General features: G+C 34.4%; 2 protein-coding genes across 2 annotated transcripts; both read right to left on the bottom strand.

Annotated features, from left to right (window-relative positions):
• Positions 1 to 1,299: 1,299 nt before the first annotated feature.
• LOC120334694 (protein phosphatase PTC7 homolog) lies at positions 1,300 to 9,821 on the bottom strand. The gene is made up of 7 exons (XM_039402201.2): positions 9,503 to 9,821; positions 8,838 to 9,020; positions 8,151 to 8,330; positions 5,356 to 5,554; positions 4,512 to 4,635; positions 4,000 to 4,129; positions 1,300 to 3,292 (listed from the first exon to the last, which is right to left on the bottom strand). The coding sequence occupies exons 1-7, from the start codon at positions 9,645 to 9,647 to the stop codon at positions 3,240 to 3,242; spliced, it is 1,014 nt and encodes a 337-aa protein (XP_039258135.2). The 5' UTR covers positions 9,648 to 9,821; the 3' UTR covers positions 1,300 to 3,239.
• Positions 9,822 to 14,276: 4,455 nt separating this feature from the next.
• Positions 14,277 to 20,011, bottom strand: LOC120334686 (uncharacterized). The gene is made up of 6 exons (XM_039402192.2): positions 19,407 to 20,011; positions 18,619 to 18,812; positions 17,417 to 17,560; positions 16,095 to 16,152; positions 15,406 to 15,506; positions 14,277 to 14,883 (listed from the first exon to the last, which is right to left on the bottom strand). The coding sequence occupies exons 1-6, from the start codon at positions 19,972 to 19,974 to the stop codon at positions 14,383 to 14,385; spliced, it is 1,566 nt and encodes a 521-aa protein (XP_039258126.2). The 5' UTR covers positions 19,975 to 20,011; the 3' UTR covers positions 14,277 to 14,382.
• Positions 20,012 to 26,052: the final 6,041 nt, after the last annotated feature.

Raw genomic sequence — 26,052 nt, forward strand, 5'->3', positions numbered from 1 at the left:
AAATTTCATAAGATCGGTTCGGACAGTAATGAGAGTTCCTCTCATATTTGTTAATATATTAACAGTTTTATCACTATTCTTATTTGGTTGAGTGGTTTTAGACGTGATCTATATAAAACTTATTTACGTAACTAATTTAAAAGAAATTTAGGATCAGAATATTGAAAATTCGGCATTTGTATTACTGTATTATCATTCTGCAGTTTTGTCTCATTCATTCACTGAAATAGCAGCATGTCGTATGGAATTAGACATTAGCAACTTTGCTAGAGAGGCTGTTGTGACCGTGAATGCCCAACAAAACCAGAAAATGTGTTATACGAGATACATCTGTACATAGTCTTATTGTTATGACAGTGCTATTGATTAAATTTCCTTAACAGCAAATTTGACGAACTTTTTGCATGTTTTAATTTGCCAGCTAAGCTTGTCATATTTCAGACTTTTAACTTGTCTTTACGTTTTGTGGACATTACTGTACTAATTCATGAGTGAATTTTGGAAATAACAGTTTTAAGAATCCGATTCTTAAATCTCAACTGTGTGAACATTTCTTGATATTAGTCATGCCAAGTGCCATATCTATTGTGTGACAATGTTTATATTTTATCCTTTATGCGTGTATATTTACTCCCAATTTTGAAAAATAACAATATATGATTCAATTTTGACTTCTGATGTACGATAGCTGTTGCAGACACTCCTTGCATTGTAATTTGTATGATTGTAATATATATTGCAATGTGTATGCTGCATTTATCGATTAAAGGCCATAGCCTTTCCTCCACGTTTAAATCACTGACATACACGCTAGATTCTTGCTGGTATGCTATATTGTTTGACAATTTGAGTGCATTGGACTGTCTAACACTGAAAGAGTGGGAGGTTCCACGAGCTTCATATAGTTAAAACAGAATAAAACTACAAATGGTGACGCACTCTTATAAACCAGGACTCTCATCATCTGTATGTGAAACTACTGAAAGCACATTCATGTCATCCTCCCTATTTGAGGCGTCTTTTGTGTGAAGCGTTGTTTTTAGCAGACACTGCCTTCAGGCAAGTCATCAAATGGGCCCATTAGCACTCGGCTTTCTCGCAAATCTTACACAAAGATATAGATTCCCGGGGTTGAAGACAGTATATTAAATTTTATACGAAGCGCTTGTTGACCCTGACGTTTTATTGCTGAACTACACATTTAAACAGCACTTTAAATTTCATCTCACAAGGATGGGGTTAGGACGATAGTGATATGGTATGACCCATCAGAACTATTTAGAGCAATGAACTTCTACGTGTTGTACAAATTTTATTAACAATATAAATAAAGGAAAATCAAGTCCGCAAGAATCCGGTAAAGGTATGAAATGATTGAAGGATAACATAAGGAGAAATAAGCTCTGCAACTTTTGAATTAGGTTTTGCCCAAAGAATGGAGGTTACAAAAAGCGGCTCAATCAATTCATTTACTGAATGGGCATTTTTTTGAAGATCCAGTCACAAAACCCTTTTTCGAAGTAATGTCAAACCCCCTGCAATGGGATTCAAAAAAGTTACAACTCTTGTTATAAAAATCTAACTGTTACATTCTCAAGATTGGACACAATGTACACTAGTGGAGACGTCAAAATATCCTCCAATAATCAAAACACAAACGAATTAAAAAAAAAACACTTAAGCAAAGATAGCAGATAATAGTTATATTTACTAAACAAGTCGAATCAATGTGGAATCCAACCACGAAATGTTGTAGTTTTAATGCTACATTACACATGTTAAGAACACACTCCATGGAAGAAACTGGTTTTGGATTCAGGAGGTTCACAATGTTTAAAAGTCAGCGGACCCAATCATGTTTTTGGAGCTACAAGACCAGCAAAGTCTGTTATTGGTTACAACTCTTGGCAAAGATACCGTTTCAACAAACACCTTGATAGGTTTCACTTGATAAAACTGAGGATTTCGGTATATTATTGGCAGCATACTGTAAGGATATGCGCATACACAATTGTCTGTATACAGTGTGTGTAACCACCATTATACCAGAATTGGACAGTAATACCACAAAGATTTCACATAGCAATCACTTTTGAAAATAATATTGTTAACTGACATTAAGTACAAAGCCAAAACTACACAAATTAGCAAACTTGTAACATCACACAAAGAAATTCTTTTTCGTTGAAAATTGGTTGCTGCTATATGATAGAGAATAGGGGACAGTGACCTCTCTGCACCCCTTCCTTATAGGGGGTGAGCCCCATAATTTTGAGGTATGACATTACACTTAACGTAATACTAATTCTTAACTAGTAAAATCCTATCTGGATATTCAGAAAATGGTTTATGTGTCGGTACAGATTACCAGTCCAATGCATAACACATAGTTTTATTACTAATAACAAAATATCTACCACCTCTTATATTTGGAAACACTCCCCTAAAATGAAAAGCTGGAGGACGTACTGCTAGGGGTGCATTCTCGGGACAAAAATAAATCTTTAGTCACCTATTCTTAGTATATAACACTAAGATAAGTTATTTGCAATTTGGTTTACAGGTTAGTGCTTGGTTAAAATCAACAGACAAAAAAAAAATGGAAAAAAACTCGTAAACCATCATCGACTGACAATACCTTCAATGAGTTAGTTATGTTACAAAGTAAAGCAAACATTGAGAGAATGTAAAGTAAATCACAGTGACAGTAAAATAACTACTCAGCTTGATCCATACTTGAGATTAGATAAGTACCAAAAACTTTTCATCAAAATGCCTATTGTTGTATAGGTCAGAATGGGCCACATTTTGTTTTAAGCGGACTGCTTTTTTCTTGTGTTTATTGTTTATATTTACTAGTAATCGACAGATTTTTGAAATTTATTATGTCCATTCTGACTTGAATAAGATAGGATTTACATATTTATCCCAGACAGAGGAAAGGCGGTAAGACGGCTTGAATATGGCGAACCACGTCATCTTGTCCAGTTATCAGTCCACGTAGGGTATGAGATTAGTTGGCCAGTTATTTGTTTGAGATGCATGGACTGAAATTCATTGGCCGCCAATTTATATCAAGATTGTCTACTTAATTTAAATATCTTGCTACTAGTACAACTCTATTTTCAGTATAATCTTCACTGGAACATTGATCAGATGCAAAAAGGGCTCCAAGTTTGGTAGAAAAAAATCCGCATTTTGGGTGCAACATCCATTTTCAATTAATATATTGCAACTCATCAGCCCGCACTTACCAATGACAATAATACTGTGATATCATCCGGCTTTCCACCTAAAAAAAGAAAAATCAATTCATAGCCAGATATTCAAATAATGGAGAATAGAGGTCATTTTCCAGGAAGCAGGAAATGAAGCAATCATCAAGTAAATCATTACAAATTCAATTCATGGTTCTTGAATATCAACCATTACTACATAGAGATCTATACTACTTGGTTCGGGAATTTGGCCAAATTAGTCAAATCAATTTCATTCACTCAGGACGAAGTTATAATCTTGAGATCGACAATAGCACTTGAACCCTAAATAACCAATCTGTTATGATCAGTATTAGTTAGTAAGTATTAATATTAAAAAGTATCCGAAATAATATGAACCGCAGTCATATTTTTTGTAAGCACAAATTTAGGTTACCCGTATGTAACTCAATGTAATAACAGCCTACTCTGGTTCAAACTGTATTACATGGCTAGAATGATTTGACATTTCAGTTGGAAGATACATGATCATATTTTAGCCGGCTTGAACACCGGTAATATGATATTTATGACGAGGAAAATATTAATCAAGATTACTCATACATCTATCTCTATATCATAATAATAGGACATCAAAGTACCACATATTTCTTTCTATTATGAAATGACTAATCACTTCCTGGTTTTACTTTTGAGCAATTTTTTATAATCGAGCATGATCCATAGATAAGACATGCCTCGTGCAGGAAAGTACAATATTACACACGAGTCGTATGCGTACCTGTGACGTCATAACCATTTTCCTTGGCTTGTTTCGCAAATGGTGATGAATAATCAGGGTCGAACGAAAGTTTGTGTGCTTGTTTTGCAATTTTTGTTGCCGTGTCCTTGAGAGTTTCATATTTAAAATCCTGCGGAATAAAGATTGATAGATATCAGATTGCTTTTAGATATTGTAAAGAACATATTATTGGAAATGGTCATAATTGTGCACAAAATGGGAATACTAGCCAATAGAACACTAGCCAACAGTAACAAGTCGGTCCTCTCTTACAGCAAAATACGAGGTAATAACACATTGACCCATTTTTCCGATTAGCGGGACAAAAGGGACAAAAAATAGTTCGCATTGAACATTTCAAATAAGAGCAATTTTGATTTTGTTCTCACTACGATCCCTGGCAATACATTCAACTTGCAATCCATATTAGAGAAATTTTACACAAGATACAACTTATTATACTCAGCTTTTCCTATTTTTAGATCAATTTTCAAGTTTTCTCAAACTCTTACCCTCATGCTGGATAATTCTCTTAGTATAAGATGATCATCCATATTATCGAATAGACCGTCAGTGGCTGTTAAAATTATATCTCCTAGTTCAATTTGAAAGCTTGATACTGCGGCATCTTCAGGCCTAAAAAATGAATGAAAACACAAATAATGGGCTGAAATATTCACAAGAGTTTATGCTACATCGCATATGTAGGAAGAAACATTATATTATTAGCCATGCTATATGTTTATATAAAAGATGCCTAGACGATTCAAAGAAATTGAATTTTAAAACTTAATCAGCGTTCTATTATTATGAATTCAGACGAACAAAAAGTAACACATTACAGTAACTCGACCCTACAAAACAATAAACAATATTAGCATGAATGGGTGTAAAGTCAGATAAAGACATCTAATTTTTTTTTTTAAACTGGGGTAATGGGGTTTCTCAAACTGGGTCCTTGGCCCTTCAATGGGCCACATAATGGGTTCTCTGGGGGTACTTTGCTAGATGCTATTTATGATGGCTACATTAATTTAAAATTTTGTTCCGCTGGTGATCATTCTTTGGTGTTGGACACTTGAGTTATACATGTAAACGAAATCATAGTCAAAAGTTGTCGGTAAATAGAGTAATTTAAGTAAATTGACAGCAATTTGTTCAATTGTTTAACCATAATGCATTTGTTCTTTTATTTTCATTTGTTGGCTTTTCGCAACGGAACTCGCGACTTGCAGCAGTACTAATATATATTTTGCCATTGACCAATAAAAATGATATATATGATTAGACCACTGAATCCAATACCAAAAATAACTTTTAAAAATGAAAATCAGGCAAAAATGCCCCCAAACTCACATGTCACTATGAACCTCTCCCCTTCTATCAACAGGCGGAATCGAAAGTTGGAAAGGAGAATTAAAAAAATGTTGTTGTTCAGTTGATCGATGAATAATTTTCCCTTTCCTAACAACCATGAATCCTGAATCTCCGAGATTTGCTGCGTGAAGCGTTTTCTTCAAGCGATCCAACATAACTATACAAGCTGTACTGCTACCTGTATATGGACGATGTTAATATGATCAATAAACATGCATATAAACTGATTATAAATAGGCCTATGGCTAATTTATTTTGAATTGTGTATATGATGTTAAATACCAGGGATATTCAAAACGAATCGAATATCTGAATACATTCAAAACTCATAAATTCAATATAGTAACTCTTTGAGTAAGGAATAATTTAGAACATTTTGTTTGAAATTAAGAATCTTAAGCCGTCAGACAAGCAGATCAAAACATGCAATATCTCAACTGGTAACAACAACACAGAGAAAACGATGACCTTATATTTGCGTCGTTTTAGATGTGTTCAACATGAAGATATAGTGATTTATGAACTTGCCCTTGATTCAGAATGCATTCCATTTTCCATATTTGAAAATATTTTTTCAGAATGTATTCAGAATAGCGCAATATTCATTATTTGGACATTCCTTTGTCACATCACATTACTTACATCTACACACAGCATTACAATAGATTGAGTAATTGACTGAGATTTTATTTAAGGTTTACATATTATATAATGTAATAAGAATTGGAATTCACAGCAGGCAATGTTCAAGTACCAGTACATATTCACATTCAATATTTATGAAGCTTCAACTTCAAGTTACAACAGCACAAGTTTAATTTCGAAAACTCGATTATCCGCATGCGCAATATACATATACCAGACAACAAGAAAACACAGAGATATATATAAGAGGCCATAACACCGACAGAGTTAATAAATAAAAGATAATTTAAAGTCATTCCGAGAATTTTCAAGTATAAGATTTCTAATGAATACTCTAAATAGGACTTATTCTTAAGAGAACAAGCATATTATTATTATCACATATATCATTACATATTTATAAGACAGGATTTTTATGTAGGGGAAGTTAAGAATGCATTGGTTGGTTCACAATTTTCTACACTAATTTGAAGTTACCGGTATATGAGAAGTATATTGATTAAACTACCTATAATTAATTTTGAATGCATTTAAATATCCAATTCATCACATGCATTTTTGCTTCAACATTTCAAATAAAAATAATTTACATACAATTGTGATGTAAAATTACATCGGTACTACTTTGGTATGCGATCACGGTGATTTTAGTTACGGTTAGGAAATGAATTCTATGGGAATGTCTTTATGCGATTGAGATCAACTTTCAAGCAGGTGAAATCATATACCAGTGGCACCATATATGTTCAATAAAATGCTATTTTGTCTTGAGAAAGAACATTAGGGGGAGGTACTAATATAAGTAAAGCATGCTACAATGAGCATATTAAATCAATTTAATCTCAATCCATTAAATTGCAGCCAAACTATTAGAATTCAGGCGTAAAATAACAATAGGATCTGGCATATGGTATTAGATTGGTATTCAAAAAGGAACAGATGCCCACATGGTAGTATATGAGGAATTAATTAAAAAATAGAGAAAATCACTGTAGCATTAAAGGTAATTTGGTGGTTAATCAGAGCTTCCATGAGGTCCCTATGTTGGTCTTATTTCCAGCAATGAGATAAACAGCACATTGAGGAATATACACATACACCCTTATATTGGATAGAGTTTTATCCATTCATATTTTCAATCCTATGTGTTGAAAATTTTTGTTCAATTCTAAACCTATGCTTTCATATTATTTTCTAACAAAGTAATTGCCAGTGAAGGGTACCTTCTTTCATCTTATGCTGAACTGTCAAAAACACTTCTGCAAGTAAGATGAATGAGTTGCGATGTTTCGAACAATGAGAAATTATTTCTGTAGCAAATCATCGTTTGTGTTTGTGATAAATAACATATTTGGGATGGTTTTGAGTTTTGAGCCAATGGTAACCATGGATGGATATGAATATTCAATCCCATATTGCGCAATTTCAAGAAAACAAAAGCAAACCAAAATAATTCTTAGAAACTGAGTTGTAATTTTCTAATACTCTCTAAAAATTCACGTTTTGTATACAATACAGTGAAACACTTGTCTTGTGAGAAGTCATGTCATTACCGGTACAAGGTACATGCTATAATTAACTAGCACCAGCATGACTAATATATTGATTGATTATACTTCGATCGATGATGAATTTTCAAAGCCTACATTTACATGCAACAACCAATCTGAAGCTTCCATATAAATTAAATTATAGAACTTTCTATTAAACCAAATTATTTTTCAATGGTCGAGTGTTCACTGATCTTTGATCTCAATAAAGTAAAAATTAAAGTTACAGATTTTATTTTGAAAGGCATGTTCATTGATAAACTGCCTAGTAAAAGAATGGCATTTTCTATGATAGGACTTTTCATGTAATGAACAACCAGTCTATTACAAAACCCCCAAAATGAAGCTACCTAAGCAAACAAAATAAGATAGCTGGAATAGCTGCTGTTGAAGGTGGACGACATGCAGGCGTGCCATGAGAAGACAAACTAAAAACAGTCAAGGTAAAAGAAAAATAGAGCATTTAAATTTTACAGTATGATTGCGACCAAAAAAAAAATCGCTTATTATTAAAATCGCGCCATAAAAAATAGAAACTGATGATGGTTAAAAACAAATGAAAACCTAATTTCAACATACCTACTAAATTGACTTTGTTTTCAGACATCTCTTGAAATCCCATCGCTAATAAATCAACGGGATCGCTTGGCACAAATTTACCCATTCTAACCAAAGTTTCACAAGTTTCCATCAATTTTCGAGAAAACATAGATGGGTCAACACCATATGCTCTCCATCCTCCAACACCATCTGCCACACCTGTGAAAAAAATATTTATATAAATTATATTATTTTCAATAATCTTATCAGGCTTTCACAGTGAATGAAATAAAAAAATAAACAAAGACATCTGACATCAAAACCCTGTTGGCCGTGAGGGTTAATTGTATGCGAGAGGATTACTGGACTCCTCACTGTTGTAGGGTATCAGGTTGTGGGTTACAGCTTCCTCCATTATCAAGTCCATTGATCTGAATCATGTGTGTGACGTAACAAGTTACGTTTCATGAACAATAGTGGTACAAAAGCATGAGTGGAAAACAATAAGCCTCGTCCCAAAACTAAATTTAATCACTATTTCAACAAATTACTTGAGCTATTTTTGGCTAAAACATAAAATTTGGTTTCATTTTGGTTGTGGCAGCATCAAGCGGGCCAGATTGAATTACCAAACGGATTGAGATTGAATTACGGATTTGGCCCGCAAACATAGTTGGATCATTTTTTTGATAACAAGTCTTTTGCTTCAATCTTGCCTTCGCTTACCTAATACATCAGTAGAGTTATGTTTGGCAACAAAGCAGGCATCGTCTCCATATAATCTTTTATCTAATAAGGCAGCACTGGCAGGTTTTGATGCCGGACTTAGATTTCTAGTTGGAGAATCTAGTTTTGAAAATCCGCAAACAGCTGATACCAGGTGACATGGATAAGGCTTGTGTACATTGGCTGAAATTAAATACAATTTACATTATATTTGTGAAGTTTTTTATTTATCTGGGACAGTTTAAACAATAGCAATAAACCTTCCGAGAGCTTGGTCTTTGCTTTACAATTTCTTCTACTCATAAATAGAGAGAATATTTTTTTTGATGAATTCCAAACCATATAGTTTTGCACAGTTAGTAAGTGAAATGACAAAATAATGTTTCAATAGGTATAAGAAATGAATGAGTAGTTTTTACATAATTTTCAACACCAAAAATAATCCCAATTGGTTGGATTTACTGTTAGATAGACCATGCTAAACGAGCCCGCTGTTTGGTAACAAAATAACATGTATAAATTTGTCTACATTTCATCACAAGCCGGAAAAAATTTTGAACGACATTTGGTTATCAATTAAAAGCTTTCAACGATTAGTGTTGCACTTTTTCCATCTTCCGTATGACAAATTCAACTAGACACAACAACCATATGAAGTAACTTACCGATTGATGGCTGCGAAGTAAAAAATCGTGAAGTGAATCGCATAGGCCAGGATGACACAATTGGAAGATAATCTAAATCGCCTTGTGCGAGTGTGTTAGCAATCGCTCTTGCAAATACTCTTCCATATGCCACCACTGAAAACATGGCGGGATAATATTCCAATACAATTCAAGCTTAGTTATGAATAGTCAGAATATAAGCAGTCCTCTGCAGTGTTATAAGCCCCAACGCTGCATCATTCTGTCATTTTTCTTAGTTCAGTAGTTCATTAGCTTTAGACTAGTTACATATAACTACACCAGGCTAAAAATGAATTCATTACATATATATTCAGATATTAGTTATTTTTACATACCATAACGTAACTTTCACAAATTACAACTGTCAGACTGCACAATGTTTGAACTTTCAGGCTGCTTATCACATGTTCAGCTGATTTTGAACACTAATCATGCCGACAGACTTTTTCAGTTTAGTTAAGTCTGATTGAAAATAAGGCTTAGCTATGACGTGCAAAATATTTTGATAACTCATCTTAAGACTATATCACTTTCATAAGAAGGAAAATCCAAAATCTGAGACACCATTTCATGGCTTTTAATATTCATTTTCGTCTACTTATTCAATGTAACGCCAAAACGCAATATTACGGGTACCGGTAAGTTGTGAGTTATTTAACAGGTGACTGTCTTATTCTGGTCGATGAAACAGTAAATCCCATCACTCCCTTCTGCCCCTCTTCGCGCTACAAAAGCTGGAGAGGAATAAACACTGAACCACTGGTAAGCGGCGTGACCTTGTCAATGTCAACTATACTCTCGCTTTCTCGACGATTAGACAAAGCGCCTGTCGGAGCGTTGCGAGCGAAAATGATTTTGTGCAACACGTGAACGTTCATATCAAAGTATACGATATATAATAATGAAAACAACGCCTAAAAACGCCTACACGTTGAAATTAGATAGACAAAACCAGACATACATACAGACATAAGAACAACAGGACATCAGCTAAGTAATGGTGGTCATCATGACGCAATTGGACGTCAGGAAAAGCAAGTCTGACGTTTACATCGTGTTGAGAGAGACAGAGAGAGAGAGAGAAGAGAGATTTTATTATCACAAACAAAGACAACACTATGATAGATTCAAATAAACAGTAAATATTTCAATAACAATAATTGGTTGATCATCATTTGTGAGGGTCAGTATGCAAGACCGGTTAGGTCATAGGTTCTCAAAGTGCTCCGTACGGAGCCCCAGGGCTCCGCGAGAGAAACCCAGGGGCTCCGCGAGCTATTCGATGACTTTTTACAATAATGACTTGGCTAATTTTGTAACTGCTCAAAGAAGCAATAACAGCTTTGATAAAATTTGACAACAATATAGCCTCGAAAAATGGCAAAGATGCGGAATTAAAAAATGACATTATTTATAAGCTGGAGCGCAGCCAGGATTCTTAAGAGGTGGGGATTTGAATCGGAAATTTCCGCGCAACATTCTTTGCGATTATAAAAAAACGGATAACCAGATTTCTGTTGCGTAAAATATTCAATGCATGGCCGTTAAAGTGTCTTGTCGTAATATTTCAATTGTACTCATAGTTACTCACGTTTCATTCGAGATTACTATCAGGATTACTGAAATGAAAGAATACTATTCTAAAATATCATAAAATACGTGATAAACTGCCAACTATAAATAAATTGGAGTCGTATTTTTGCGATATTGGAATTTGTCAAACTTGATTTGTTCTTTTGCACTTGAGATTATAATTAAGCAAGATATCGCCGTTCAAAAACTCACAAGATCTGGGCAAAATACGAACGAATAAAATTTACTTTAATGCATGCGGCTCCGTCGGTAGAATAAAAAAAAATAAATCGCGCACACAATTGACTGTGTTTCGATTTCGCAGTTACTATACGATGAATAACCGAAGAAAACCTAACATAACACCAAATTTTGTGATTTACAATGCCTATAAAAGCGTTTTTAATCTGACGTGAGTCTGCTAAAACCAAACATATAGTGTGATCTTTTATTTTAAGTTTTAATATTTTAGAATGCCGTTTTTCAATCAAGAAATTTGGGTTGCGGATTTACCTCTTTATTATTAATTATTATTTTTAGCACTTCGTCGCCGATGACTATATGGTAACATGTTTTTCACATAAAACTCATAATTCCCCACGAGAACAAAAAAGCAATTATCGTCGTCATTGTGGAACAATACATGTATATGCCAAAGAAAATTTTTGATTTAGGGAGAATAAACACCGGCGTAAAGATGTTTAAAAACATGCCATGCTGACGAAAACTATCGGTGATTGTGACAAAATGCAATCGCGCACGTTATTAGCGGCCTTCCGAAAATGTCAAAAGGGAAAAGATTCGACCCCTAGTTTAATATGTTTGTCAAGTGTCAAATTTACAGCTTTAGTAAGAGTATATATAATTTATCTTTGAAATTGAGATTTATTTATGACTTGCATTAACCCTATTAAAAAAGGTTCAGCATTTAAATTAAGTAAAGTACGTTTAACTTGCTCAGAAATATTAATCTGAAAGTAACAATTTTAACATTTATTTTGGGGCTCCGTGAATAATAGTCAACCTTTTCAAGGGCTCCGCAACACCAAAAGTTTGAGAACCCCTGGGTTAGGTCACCAAGTCTCCTGGCCCATATGTGCATTAAATGGAAATAAAATACAGTATATACTCTATGTGTGAGTTAGCAATCTAATATATCAAAGGTAATACTGCAAGTCGTGACTAAAAGTAAAAATAAATTGCAATAATAGAATTATATTATTTGATTAAAAATATTGTTCGTGTGGGTCAGTCGGCAGAAACGATAAAAGATATCGAGGCAACACAATCAAGGTAAAGAGGAAAAGAGGTGTGCTCCACAGGTACTGTAATAGGTTTGGCAGAGAACAATACCAAAGCATATTGACTAGTCCTATAATAAACGAACGTTTACCTTCACCACATCCAAGGTTGTTGTGGTATGTTAGTCGTTGGTTGTTGTTGATTCAAAACCCCTAGAATAAATGCACCATCCAGTTTAAGAGTCATCGTCGCATGCGCACTTTTGAGCATTTACAATGTCGTTATTTGTAAAATATTTACTGAATGTATATCATTTTTGCATTAGCAGCCAGTCTGATAAGAGTATAACTTTTCATACTGGGAAAAATGCAATGTGCTCCTCAATGAGCGTATTTCCATAAGGTGGCGTTAAATGACCAGCGCGATTTAGTAGGGAATTTCCCTAAATTTGAGGGAAATGGAACGCTGGAATGGGGGTGCTCATAACTTCCCCGCTGAAGAAGGTGGCGTATCCTAGTCGTTGATGGAAGATTACCCTCGTTCAATATGTGAACTCATAGGTGAAAATGATGGAACCTAACAACATATGGCTAAAGTGGGAATCTGCAAACGAGAACCGTAATGTATTGATTTAAAAATAATATTATTGTGGTATAATATAACCTTATTTCCCTTTATCTTACACTATGAAAAGTTGTTGGTAAGGATTTGATATTTAGTATCAACATGTAGCCTATTGATATTGCATTATGTGACATTGCAAATCACAAATATGTATTCTTCTATACTACAACTACTAATATTCTTTAATATTGATTGCTACTGCAGTACTGCCTTCTGACTCATAATACCAGTTGAATCTCTATCAGAGATCCAACAAATAAATAGTTTTTATGCATATTGATGGAGAAATATACAGTTCTAAAATAGCAAAGGGAGAAATTTAATAAAAAAGTTGGAAACCACTGCGATAAGCAGTTGAAAATGCCCACCAACAAATCATAATTCTGGTAGCGATTAACATGCTTATAGTTGTGAGTTTGACCTGGGCGAAGACTAAGATGGGTTACCCAGTTTTCTATCAACTCTGTTTTTGTTACATTGAAATCTGAGTTATCAGTTTTGAACCCACAATTTGAATAAACATCAGTTAAAACAGTGTGAGGATTTGGGGCTTTCTATCAGCAGAGTCATAAACTTTTAAACAAAATTGCCATTGTTAACTTTTTTCTTCTTTAATAAATCTTTGCATCCAAAATAATTAACTTGTGAATGTTTCTTGTCCAAAGTAAATTAAATATTTGATATTTGGAATCTTTTTTGAAACATGTTGAGTTTGAAAATGCAGAGCATTTGACATCTGACAGTCAGACAAAATAGGCCACATTTCATTTCTGAAAACTTGAAACTGAAAACCGAATAAAACAATTTCTATTTGGATTATTGAATGCAATAAATGACTTGTGCAAGTTTTTAGTAAGAATTCCTAATTTAGAATATATATTTTACCGTATGTCATATTTGAAAGTATTATTTTATTTAGAATAGTGAATTTACTTGAATAGTAATTTATTTCAATTTGGTTATTCCTGCTTGATTATTGATCGATTGAAAAACTAATCTTCCTTTCTCATTAAAGTTTAATTAACAAATCAAACAGATATTTAATTTAAACTATAACTTATTTCTTCATTAGCTGAAATTTCAACTAATTAGAACCCTTATAGAATGATAGAAAAATAAAAAGGTCGGACTTAAGCAAGAAGATCACAAATTAAAGTAGTTTTATGATGTTGAGATTGCATACCTAAGTGGCACCTAAATTCTATTCATGTATAAATATGTCCTTTCACTCGTGTAGTGTGATTTGACCCCTTTTTGACGCTGAGATTCATTTGAGTATAAATAACAGTATTGTCAGGCAACAAAATGACTCATGTTCAGTAACAGATTGTATTTTTGTTTTATATATTATAGAAACACTTTTGAACAAAACAAAAAAAAGCATTGGTAAATATCAGAAAGCAAAAATTACGAATCATTGTTCATAATCCAAGCGCAGCTGCATGCTTGGCAGCTTTAATTCTCAAATTTGTTATCGGTACCTGGTTTTCGGTTGTCTTTTTCGTTTCTTGGAAATTTGAAGGTTTTATATCTATGTTCTCTGATTTTGGTGGAGAGGAATCTTCTTTGGTTAAAGATAGGCTGTGAATTGACGGCAAAGTATGGGGCAAAGTAGCATAATAGTTTAACAGCTGATTTCTTTGTGCGAGCGCTGATATTCTTGCATGTAAGTTACTGCTTTCCATAGATAAGTTCGGAAAACAATAGTTAAAAGGATTTGCTTGGAGTAATAAATACGGGTTCACAGCACCCATTGGAAAGGTATTCGGTGTCAAGTGAGGCAGAGTTGATACAGTTGAGTTTTGCATGCTGTAGATCTGGCTTTGTAACCTCGATAAAGTATTTGATGCAAGGTAGTTCTCCAAATAACCAGGAAGTATATCTCTGTATGGAGGCAAAGTTCTGTCTGCAGATCCAGGTCCCTGAATAGAATCGTTTATGAATATTTCTATGATCTCGAAAGTATGTTGCTTGAATGCTTAAAATTAATTATTGACTATTATTTCGCGATATCTCACGAAAGCGAGATCGAATCTGCTCCAGATTTTGCATGTGCATTCATCATATGTCGGACCAAAAGCCTATTGATTTTGGATGAATTATGTCTTATAATTAGCGAGTTATCAATTAATTAGTGATGGGACACAAGGTGTCACTATGGAGTAAGAGCGCTGTTTTGGGGGATCCCCTAACTTTCAATCGATAAGTTTTCGGTCTCCGACCGATATTCTCGTTGTACTGTTTTTAGATTAAACTGTATTATTTTAATGTTCGCGATATTTTAAAAATGAGTAAATATTCAAAATTTTGGGAGTCAGCAGTAATTTCATACAATTTTTCTCCATTTTTAATGAAAACTTCCAATTAACGCAATCACACCCAAGTTAAAAATTATTTGCTTGTAAACTAATTTTTGTCTTTTTTTTATTTTAATATTAATCTACCTGCAGTTGTGTAGGCATAGCTTGTCTGTTGTTTCCCATATTGAAATACGGTGCAATTCTGCATTCGCCCATTCCAATGTCCGCCCCACCGAGCACTATACCTGAATGATTTTATTGAATTAAAATTAGTCAACCTGTTAGGTGATCGTTTTTATTCGCTGTACATATTAGCAAGAAATTCTTACAGTAATGTAATTTTTGGTTCCGGCTCGATAATTTACAGGATAGGAATTACATATTCATTTCAGGGGAAAGGAAAGCTGATAAGATGGCTTAATCATATAGCGAACCGCAGACTCTCGCCCGGTTACCAATCCATGTTGGGTATGGGATTAGGTTGTCAGTTATTTGTTTCGGATGCGTGGACTTATATTGCTTTTCAGTCATTGTATGTTCGAATCAGGTCAATTTTTGCACCCGAATCAGAAAATGTATTAACCCAACTCAAATGATTAAAATATTAATTGTCTTTAACGATGCTTAAAACAAAACTTTTCATTGTAAGCTGTAATTCAGCCTGCTATATTGAAAAATCCCGCTTAAACCAGGCAAAAATGGCAGGAATTTCAACTTCTGCTCATATATATTGCATATAAATGGACAATGAGAGTATAGAGCATCAAGATGTTTGTAACTGCCCCGTTTTATTTATTTAGTAAATTATTTCACCCTGATTAGAAGATATATACCTTTATGAATTTGATTTTCTTGTTTTCTGCATTTTGCTCTCCTGTTTTGGAACCAAACCTGAAATGTATGTATTGAATCACCTTTAATTCAGGAGGACCTCCAGAAGTATGTGCACCAAGATGGCGCATAACCTGAACATAGTATGTGTACCAAGTTAGGATTCAGTTTGTGCGCCATCTTGGTGCACATACTTCGGGAGCGCCATCCAGTATATTATAATTTTCAACTGCAACATCCCCGCCATGTCATTGCCAGGTGGTTCATAAATCCGATTGGTTTAACAGACGTGAAGCATTTGTGTACTGTATGATTAAGTAGTCTTATCAAAGTCGGTTCTCCTTATGCTCAAGTACTTCCAATTAAAATTAAACTTCTTCAAAAAATAAAATTTATATAAATATCACCAACGAGAAGAATTTACTTACATTACTACGAATAATTACTACCGGTATAATTTTGGATGTATTCCAACAATTAGTATTGGTCATTTTCGTGACACAAACGAACGCTTTTGTCTTATAGGGATAGGTAGGTGAGGTAATTACATAAAAGCACGATCGGAACATTTAATTTTAAAATAATACAAACGTATGACATGGGCATGGCGTTTATTTATTCTTGTATTTGATCACCGTCGAAGCATGGTCTGAGCTCTCGATTTTTTTTTAGTATTTTCGCGTGATATACGGGAGATTTTACTTGAAGTTAAACCAAGTCCTCGCTCCAATTGCGACTCTCGCATGCACGAACAGATACTTTTTCTCCGAGTTTTTTAGTGATAGAAACAGTTTCTCTAGCGAGATGCCACTGAACAAACGGCGTTATGTACCAAAAATCTTTATTTTTCTCGCTGTCGTTGCGCGGTTTACCTAATACCGGCTATAAATTCCATTTACTGTATCTATTCTTTTTAAGTGATGAAATGACTAGAACCCATCGGCTTCAAGATAGAGTACGAATTACATATTTATCCCAGCGGGGAGAAAAGCCGATAAGACGGCCTGAACCACGGTCGCTCGTTTGCTTACGAGTCCGTGTCGGGGTATGGGATGAGGTTGGCCAGTTATTCGTTTCCAGATGCATAGTTTTGTCCCCTATCTTCGACAGTATGATAAACATGGTATCTGTATTTTTTGTTTATTCATTTCACCATATGGTACTTGCCGTCAATAACATTAGTTCCGTAAATAGAATTCTCCATTTTCATCCAGCTTTGGTTCTCCAGTAATATTGTGTAAATAACTCTTTTTTATATTGTATATGATGGTTTTTACTAGTTGAAAAAAATGAATAAATTCGATTTGACTATTTCTTACTCTACCTGTACTCTTCCTTCCGTTAGTCCGAGTCTTCTGCTTAGTTCTTCTCTCATGAAAGCATCGGGATAATGAGTTTCTTCAAACAGTCTTTCCAATTCGGCTAATTGTTCCAACGTAAAATTAGTGCGACTGCGTCTCTGTTTTGCCTACAAATTCAATTTCGTTTTAGATTTTCGTTGATTACTATTTACACTAATGCTTTCGGAGAATGGGCGGAACTAAAAATGGCTTTAACATTAAAGGACAGTGTAGAGTTAAAATTATTTTAACAAATTAGAAATTAGTACAATTAAATTATTTTTTAAAATTCTTTGGGTAATCAAAGCATCTGTCTGTCTTTTACGATACTTTTCATTTTAGTATTGATATGTGGTTCTATGTAAAAATGATATAAACATATAATATTTGTTATTCATCATAAATATTCAATCTAACATGCAGGATAGGTTCGCGTAACCATCTTAGGTCAAGGCTTCCTCTACCTCCAAGTCCAAGCTAAATAATCCCATTACCGACGTAGACCAGTGACCGGACAAGAGGCGGTGGTTCGCCATATGATTAATCTGTCTCACTGGCCCTAGGATAAATGTGTAAATCCTTTCCCTTCGCAATTGTTTTATAACGGGCTTTACGTATTGTCAGAAATCTACTCAGAAAATTGCAATATCTTATGTTTATGACTGCACTGCAATTTATATCTGTTTTTAATACCAATTGACACGCTCGTGCAACAATTCTTTAAAGACGTGGTTTGACCAAGGGCGATTACGTTTGATTGCAATTTTTGAATTTTGTTTGTTGATTGTTAATTTAGCTATTCACTTCGTTATTTAAATAAACTGTGTTATAAACTGTTTGCTAAAAAGGCGCTGATTTTTTTTTATTGTGAAACGTTTTCGAGCCATTTTTCTCCAACAAGGTCCTGTACAAGCAAACTGAGCTTTACCAACAGGTTTCTGCAAATCAGCTTACAATTCTACAAGAATCTGCAAATTTGAAGTTTTATTCATTCGCTTTATTCATCTACTACAAATTTTCGCTTATATACGCGCAATGACGCAACCCCGCAAATAAACTTTATATAAGTAATAAGTTTATATCACCAATAAGTTTCTGCAACAAGGAGTCACAATTTGGCCTACACTTCGAGTAAAATCCGTAAATTTGAGTTTTTTACTTGCTACAAATATTCGCTTGAACTCACCGATATTTGTTGATTTTCTGCGTTTCTCTTCTCTATGACGTCACCATCACTTGTTCCTTCCGACATCGCATCGCTTGGAATTTGTTCGAAACTGGATTTCATGTTTTCGTCTGGTCGAACTTCGAATCTTCTCGACGACGAAAGTTCTGTTAGAAGCGTAATTGGTCCCGGAGTTGTCGTTTTTAAACACGAATCTGTACAAATGTATTTTTAGTAATTTTTTTTACACATTTTCTCAAGACAAAATCACTAACTCTTTCACCTTGACGTCTACAAACTAAGTTTTGCAAATTTTAATACCGATGAAATAGCATTCATGTGCGCAGATTAGACCTATAATATTATGCGACACTAAGCAACCGCCCAAAATTTCTGACTCGATTGTTGCCAGGAAATAAGCCAAAACTTAAAATGGCCGAATGCAGCGTTATGTTTATCTCTGCGCTAATGTGGATTAGCATTTCTTCGTCTGCCATTTGTTTCGTTTGTGTACCTGATAATAATGAATATGGGCACATTGTATGTCTACCTTACTGTATTCTATAAGGATTCAAGTGAATAAACCTAATGAATTATGCTATGAAGTTGGATTTTATATTTCTTTAAAATCTAAATACTTGGAATTAATCAAAAATTGAAACAACCGTAATATAACTTGGTTAATTCCGGATAATATGTAGTCATCTGAAACGAAGATGACACTCGCAGAAAGTGGAATTCCGTTTTAGATAATTCAAATATTATAGCTTCATTGTAAACATCGGGACGGTGACCCTTATCTCAAATACCTGAAGTTTGTCCTGATGTTTCGTGTTGTTCCTCGTCTTCCATACATATTACGTCATTGTTTTCGTCCCCTTCCCTCATATTTGGTGATATTCGGTAATTTTTTGTTTTCCCAATTTGATTCTTTTCTTTTTCATTCAAGTTCGTCGAATTTACTTCTTGATATTGTTTACCGTACGCCGAATAACTCTCACGTGTAGGATGCATCTGATTGGTCAATCCAAGCGAAAAAATGGCGCGAAAACTTGACTGTTCTGAGGTTGTCCAGGCTTTCGAATGATTTTCGGAACTTAGCTTCACAAATGGTGCGTGCGACTTGGATTCGCTATCTTCAGAGGAAGAATGTGCCGCGATTCGTTGTCTCAGTCTTGTTAAACACTCTTCGCTAGATGTTTTCTGTATTTCTTGGAACATACGATTTTTAACAAGTTCTATTTTGAGTTGTTCATCCATGCACACATCGTCATCCGGTGAGTCTGTACCGGTACTTGCATTTGATCCCGCCGGAGTAAGATGCGTGCTGAGCCGGTGAGATCGGAACTTTTCAACGCCACTCATGCTTTCCGCCATTTTTGTTTTTATTTGTATATCAATACAATAGTTCAAACTTTTCTGCAATATAAATAAGTTATTGAAGTATTTTTCTACTAAAACTCAGCCAAGTATGTTATAGGAATCTACATATACGCTCCAGAAGTGTGTGTACCAATATGGAGGTAACTAATTTTGTTCGCCCATTTTACATCAAGTTGTGTAAAGAAACGGAAGCCTATGGGCAGGCGGGATATTCACTCACTTGGGTAACACAAACAGTCCCTGAACTCGTAATAGAACTAAAATAACGAAAATCGGAATAAAACCATAACCTGGTACACACGCTACGGAAGTACCGAGTGAGGGTCGTTCTATTTCATTGCTATTGAGTGATTAAACATCTTCTCGCATGTAAACAAAAACCATTTTTAGCGATCTAGAATAATTTGTCTAATTCACAGAAACCAGACCAAAAAGTACTGTACTCATTTATTTAAAAAAAATTCTCCTATATTTTTGAATAATGTGTTTGACTTAGTTATTTGATTTCTCTACGCAAGGACAGACTTTTTCATAAGGCGTATATGAGAGTTGTTAAAGTTTTATAGTCCAATAATGTTCTAAGTTTCAGACAAAATAAGCTACCTTTCCCCTGATTCTAAAGTATGAATAGATAATCATATATTTTATCAAATCGGAACATTGAAATCTAATTTTATTTGTTTGGTGTAAGACGATATTTGGTACAATGAATACTTTAATCAGACTATGTTAAGTATACCGGCGACATTGCTTCGGTTTGCTGCCTCTAAGTTTCTAGTGTTGCAGCAATACGTTTACTAATGAGGCAAATTTAGCACATCCCTCATTTATGAATCTTAATTCTCTCTCGGCGCTAAACTTTTTCATTTTTTTCTTTCTATATAAAATTAAGGTAGCGTCGTAATTTAATATTTACCGCCTAATTGTGCCGTCGTCTTTACTGGACCTATTTGTTACGGCGCTTGTTTTCTCATTCACCGATGTAATAGTACTTTGTTTCTCCACCACCTCGTTATGGCTTACCCGCTCGCTAATGCCGTGGAAAACAAGTTCATTAAAATGACTTTTACATCGATTTTATGTCTCTTCGCAACGAAGGGGCAGGGCGCCAAAACCCCGCCTTGTCCTACACTGTTCTTTCGAGAGTAACAACAAATTGGGAATTCGAATTATACTCTTATTACCTATATTTCAAGATTGGCATAGCATAAACAATTAATGATTATTGGTCGTTTTTAATGTCGTGTTACTGAATCTTATTAGACACTCAATTAGAGCCGCTTTTATTGAGTGTTCCCCTAACCCTGCTCCTCAGGCTAGTTTCTGACGAACTTAACAAAAAGTATATGAAAAAGTGAACATTTCTATTCACTGTGTCATGTTTTTGGCCATCTCAATTTGTAAGGCACCACATGTATCATATTATATTCATTATATGTTAAAATAAGTAAAATAAATTGAATTTGTACGTATTTACTATTTTCTCAAGGATAGTTTAACCAAGCATACTATGAAGTCATCAACTATCCTTTTATTTCGCATGCTTTCTTTGTCTATTTTTTCAATTTTACTCAATAATTTAACATGAATTATAAATTTATGAGTTTTGACTACCTAATCTTTTTACCCAATTATCTAGACAATTTCTTGCTCAAATACTCAACCTCAAAAATGAATGATAACCTTCCTAAGTTAACTGAATTTCGCATCCATTCTTTACAAAATTTCTCCAAAATATTTTCAGTCATCTATTATAGTAAAGACAGCTTACATATTGGCAAATTAAAAAATACAGGAGGAGAAATACAACGTCGCACAAGAAACACAAAAGCCTACTCTGTTTTCAGTGCGAAACGACACCCTAATAAATTTAATCTTGCGCCCGTTGGGTTGTCGTAAACCGTGCGCGCGTGTGAAGTTTCTTATATGAACAGGTCCCTTTGGGAAATCACTTGGAAATCCATCAATGGCCGTTTCGTGCCAGACACTGATAACGCTACTTATGGCTAATAATAAGTAAATTTATTGTATTTTAATCAGACTTAGGTATAAGAAGACGAAGTTTGTTAAATATCGTTATACTTAGTGTGACGTAATATGCTATAAAATGATTTTTTCGATTTACTACTTACATGACACAACTGAGGGGTTGCCTGGGCCACCTATACAACAAAAAAATTGTAAATAACCCATATTATCAACCCCACCCGCTTACCTCAAGAGTGGATGTACATAGTAATGTATAAACCAAGTTGTACATTCAAATATATGCAATTACATTGTTAGACAAAGTAAAATCCTGAATATTTCAGAAAAAATTTTCGGCACTCCTGAAGTATGCGCACCAAGATGTCGCACAACCTGTACCCTAACCTGGTACACAACCTGAGTTCAGGTTGTGCGCCATCTTGGTGCGCATACTTCAGGAGGTCCTAATTTTCCATAGAAATTTGTCATTAGGATCGAAGAAATTGGCATCACACAAGCAGATCAAAAATATGTCATCAATGGCCTTCGCTTTAAAATAATTTTTTTTATCAAGCTCAACTTTATTAGGCGGATTAAATATCTGACATGCTTCCTCGGACAAGCACTTAGTCAGACGTAACTTACAGAATAAATTTGTGAGGAATTAAAATATGACGCAACACTTACGAGCCCACACAGGAGAGCAGTTTTATTGCTTGCTACTGCAGTTAATGTTGCACGCAGATTCATTAACATAACGGCAGATAAGGGGGTGCAGTAGTAAGGTATACATTGCTCCAATCAAAGAATTCCTTCTTCAAACTCACTTGTTTATTTATTTCCTGAATTAGGTAAATATGAGAATTGATCGTTTCTTTTTGTTGGTATTTGTAATCAATATTTTTAACTCTGCACTTAAGTTTTTATTGTTCATAATTTCCAACTAAATCTAATTTTTACTGAAACAAAATGTTAATGGCCGCCTAGACGCTTCTTTTTATACTTTTCGTCGATTATTGTTAATTATTAATATTTATTACTTGTTAAATTAATGGAATTTTACGGTAATTTTGATTATTTATAATATATTTCAGATAAAGTTGGCTAGTATTTTCGATAATTTGTTCGTATTTCTCATTATCAAACGTACATTTATTATAAATTTTGAAGTATAAATACAGACTAATAAACGTTACATTGGAATTAAATTTTTTTACCATTTTTTACGATCACATTAAACTCTTAACATATGTAATGATTAATTCCTCTCAGCGTTTTGGACATTGATCATGTTTATTATATTCGACTTCTGTTTTCCCTTGACGCTATTTTGCTAAATATGTCACATTAGTGGATAGTTAGGGCCCTATCTGTCAAAATTGATTTTACGAGACGTAAAATTACGTATTCCCTTTTCATTTTTGTTTTTTATTTAATTCCGTATAACTTGAATTTATTCATTTAGTGCTGATACTCCTGTAATCATTAATGATTTATACAGCAGATTATAATTATGCATTTTACTTGGTCGATAAATGTGTTGCCGGTAAACTGTTTTTTGCTGTATGCCCTGATAATGGTATTACTGGACATATTAGCACGAACGCGAGCATATAAGGATTTATAATTGGAAGCGAGATATACCAGTCGTTTTGGGGGAAAATGGGGTTTTAAATGTGAGAATTTTTAATACTTATATACGGCGGGAGTCGCTCGAAGGTTATTATTACCATTATTTCATTTCAAATGTTCTATGACGTCACTACCTCGTATACATGTTGTCCGTCATACCCGCCCTCGATATTTTTAACAAGTTCATGATTGAATAGTAAACATTTTATATACAATCGGCAAAGCGTGCAAAAGAATGGCGATGCTGTGTAACAAAACTATATGTTTTTAGTATAAAGAATGTGTCAATATAAATTGTGAGCCTAATCAAACTTGCGCTAGCACTTTTTGCGGGGTATTTTTTGATTTTTTTTTCCTGTATTTTTTACGTTTTGATCGCTATCAAATTAAATCATAACACTGTTTAATAAACGGAAAAACGTTACGAAGGAAACCGGAAGAGTTTTTAAAGGATATCTTATCTCATTTTTTATCTATTTTTCTTCTGTATTTGTTGGTTATTATGGCAATAGGTCAATTATATAAAAAAAAAATCATGTAACTCATATTTATGTACCAAATCCCTATTTTTAATTCATATATTATTATATACAGTATCAGTATTTTTCAAATTGAAATCGACTAAGTTTCTAATTCTCAAAATGATGCTACTTTGGTGTGCGATTGTGTGATCTCATTAGTTAGGTCGAAACTGAATTATGCGAGAATTTTTTTATGAGATTGAAATCAAGTTAAGCAAGTCCCTTGAATAAATGTGTGAATCTGACTGCTTTCACAGACCTAAAACTCCGGTGGTAAGTGTACCAGCCTACCAGGCTAGGGTTAGGCCATAATTTTATTCTGATTTTCCTTATTTTGGTTCTATTACGAGTTCGGAGACTGCTTGTGTTAGCCAAGTGAATATACCACCTGCCCCCCAAATTTACACAACAGAGATCTGTCCATCTTTTTATTGTAGCAAAATATTTCCAACAATTTCAAATCGATTCAGTTGTATTCGTAATACGAGCCAATACCATAATTAACCTAATAGATTTTAACATTATTTAATTTTCTTCCCCGCAGGGAAAATGCCATGTACTTTCATCTTCCGTCTTTTTGAAGAATATACAATCCCCCAGGAGAGATCTTTGTTAAGTTATACTGTAGTTGTACAACGTTATGAAACACTTTTTCCTCGTCTCATTTTGCGAGCGCGGCGCGGTCTTGGCGTTGAATATTACGAAATTGGTGTTACAGATTAAAAAGTGGACGAATGCAAACTTATGTTAATCACGTGCAGCTGTAATAAACGCTACGGAAATTATTCGGTATAGTTGTCTCTCTCTCTCTCTCTTTCTACTTGTTAGTATATTCCTGTCCTCTGTGGCTAAATGAATATCTATTAATTTTGATTTTACATTTCTATGGGGATCTTTGTGATACGTCTTCTTACCGTGCCGTTGAATCGTTAGATGAAAGGGCTTTTGGCAATTTCTGTAGGTAACTGTTATTGGTATTGTAACAATTGGTATCAATATGTATTCAATGTGCTGTCTCTGGTTGGTGCATAACCTTGTCAGCGCACCAAGTTTTGCATCAAAGCCCCACAGCCTTTTCGACAGTAAAACAACTCTCTCCTTAATGATCAACCTTGTGAACCCATAGCAACGTCATAGCAACGATATCGCGCTTATCTAGAAACCACTCGCGCTTCTGTTTTTGGTTAATTTTGAGTGTTTGGTATTTTCATTTTGTAAGTTGCATAGGTTCCAATAACATCGTTTACCAATCAGGAGAAAGTTTGTGTCACTGCCGTATAGCATATCTCCACTAAATAGCCAAGAAGTTGTATTTTGCGAAATCCTACATAATTCTTACTTATTTGTCACTTTTCTAGTATCCAACTTTCTCTGTTTGATCGATGGCTCAATGAAAGGGCATTCTGTCCTGACCTCTGAACTCGAAGACCGTGAGACCATCCGCGTCGTACGTTTCCGTCCATCGGTCGCCGCCTTAATTTTGCGACTTTGAAAAACGGCCAAGACAACGTTATTTTTGTCCTACAGTTTATTTGTCTTATTACCAAAGTATAATTTTACATTTCGAAACAAGCATGGTGTCAAGGGACTTCTCGTCCGAAATCTTTTATTTCATTTTGTTGAACAACTTCGCGTCATCACTGAAACGAACGTTTAATAACGTAGTTATCATTTACAGTTATCATTTTTTACATTCTGACAATTTTCAAGATTTCTGTTGTTCGCTTCACACAAGCTAGCTTTTAGAGCATTGTAAGGGATTGGAATTACTCGCAAGTACCAGAATAAACGAAATTTAAAACCTGTTTCGCGGGCCACACCATTCAAAGTTGACACTTCACCGCGGGCCGCACAATTTTCCGTGTTGTCCCGCGGGCCGCAGGTTGCATGCACGCAATAGCATACACGGAGCCTTGTTTCGAGTGGAAACGTCATATATAAACGTGGTCAT

The sequence above is a fragment of the Styela clava genome, chromosome 15 (genome assembly GCF_964204865.1).
Source record: "Styela clava chromosome 15, kaStyClav1.hap1.2, whole genome shotgun sequence".
Lineage (NCBI taxonomy): Eukaryota > Metazoa > Chordata > Ascidiacea > Stolidobranchia > Styelidae > Styela > Styela clava.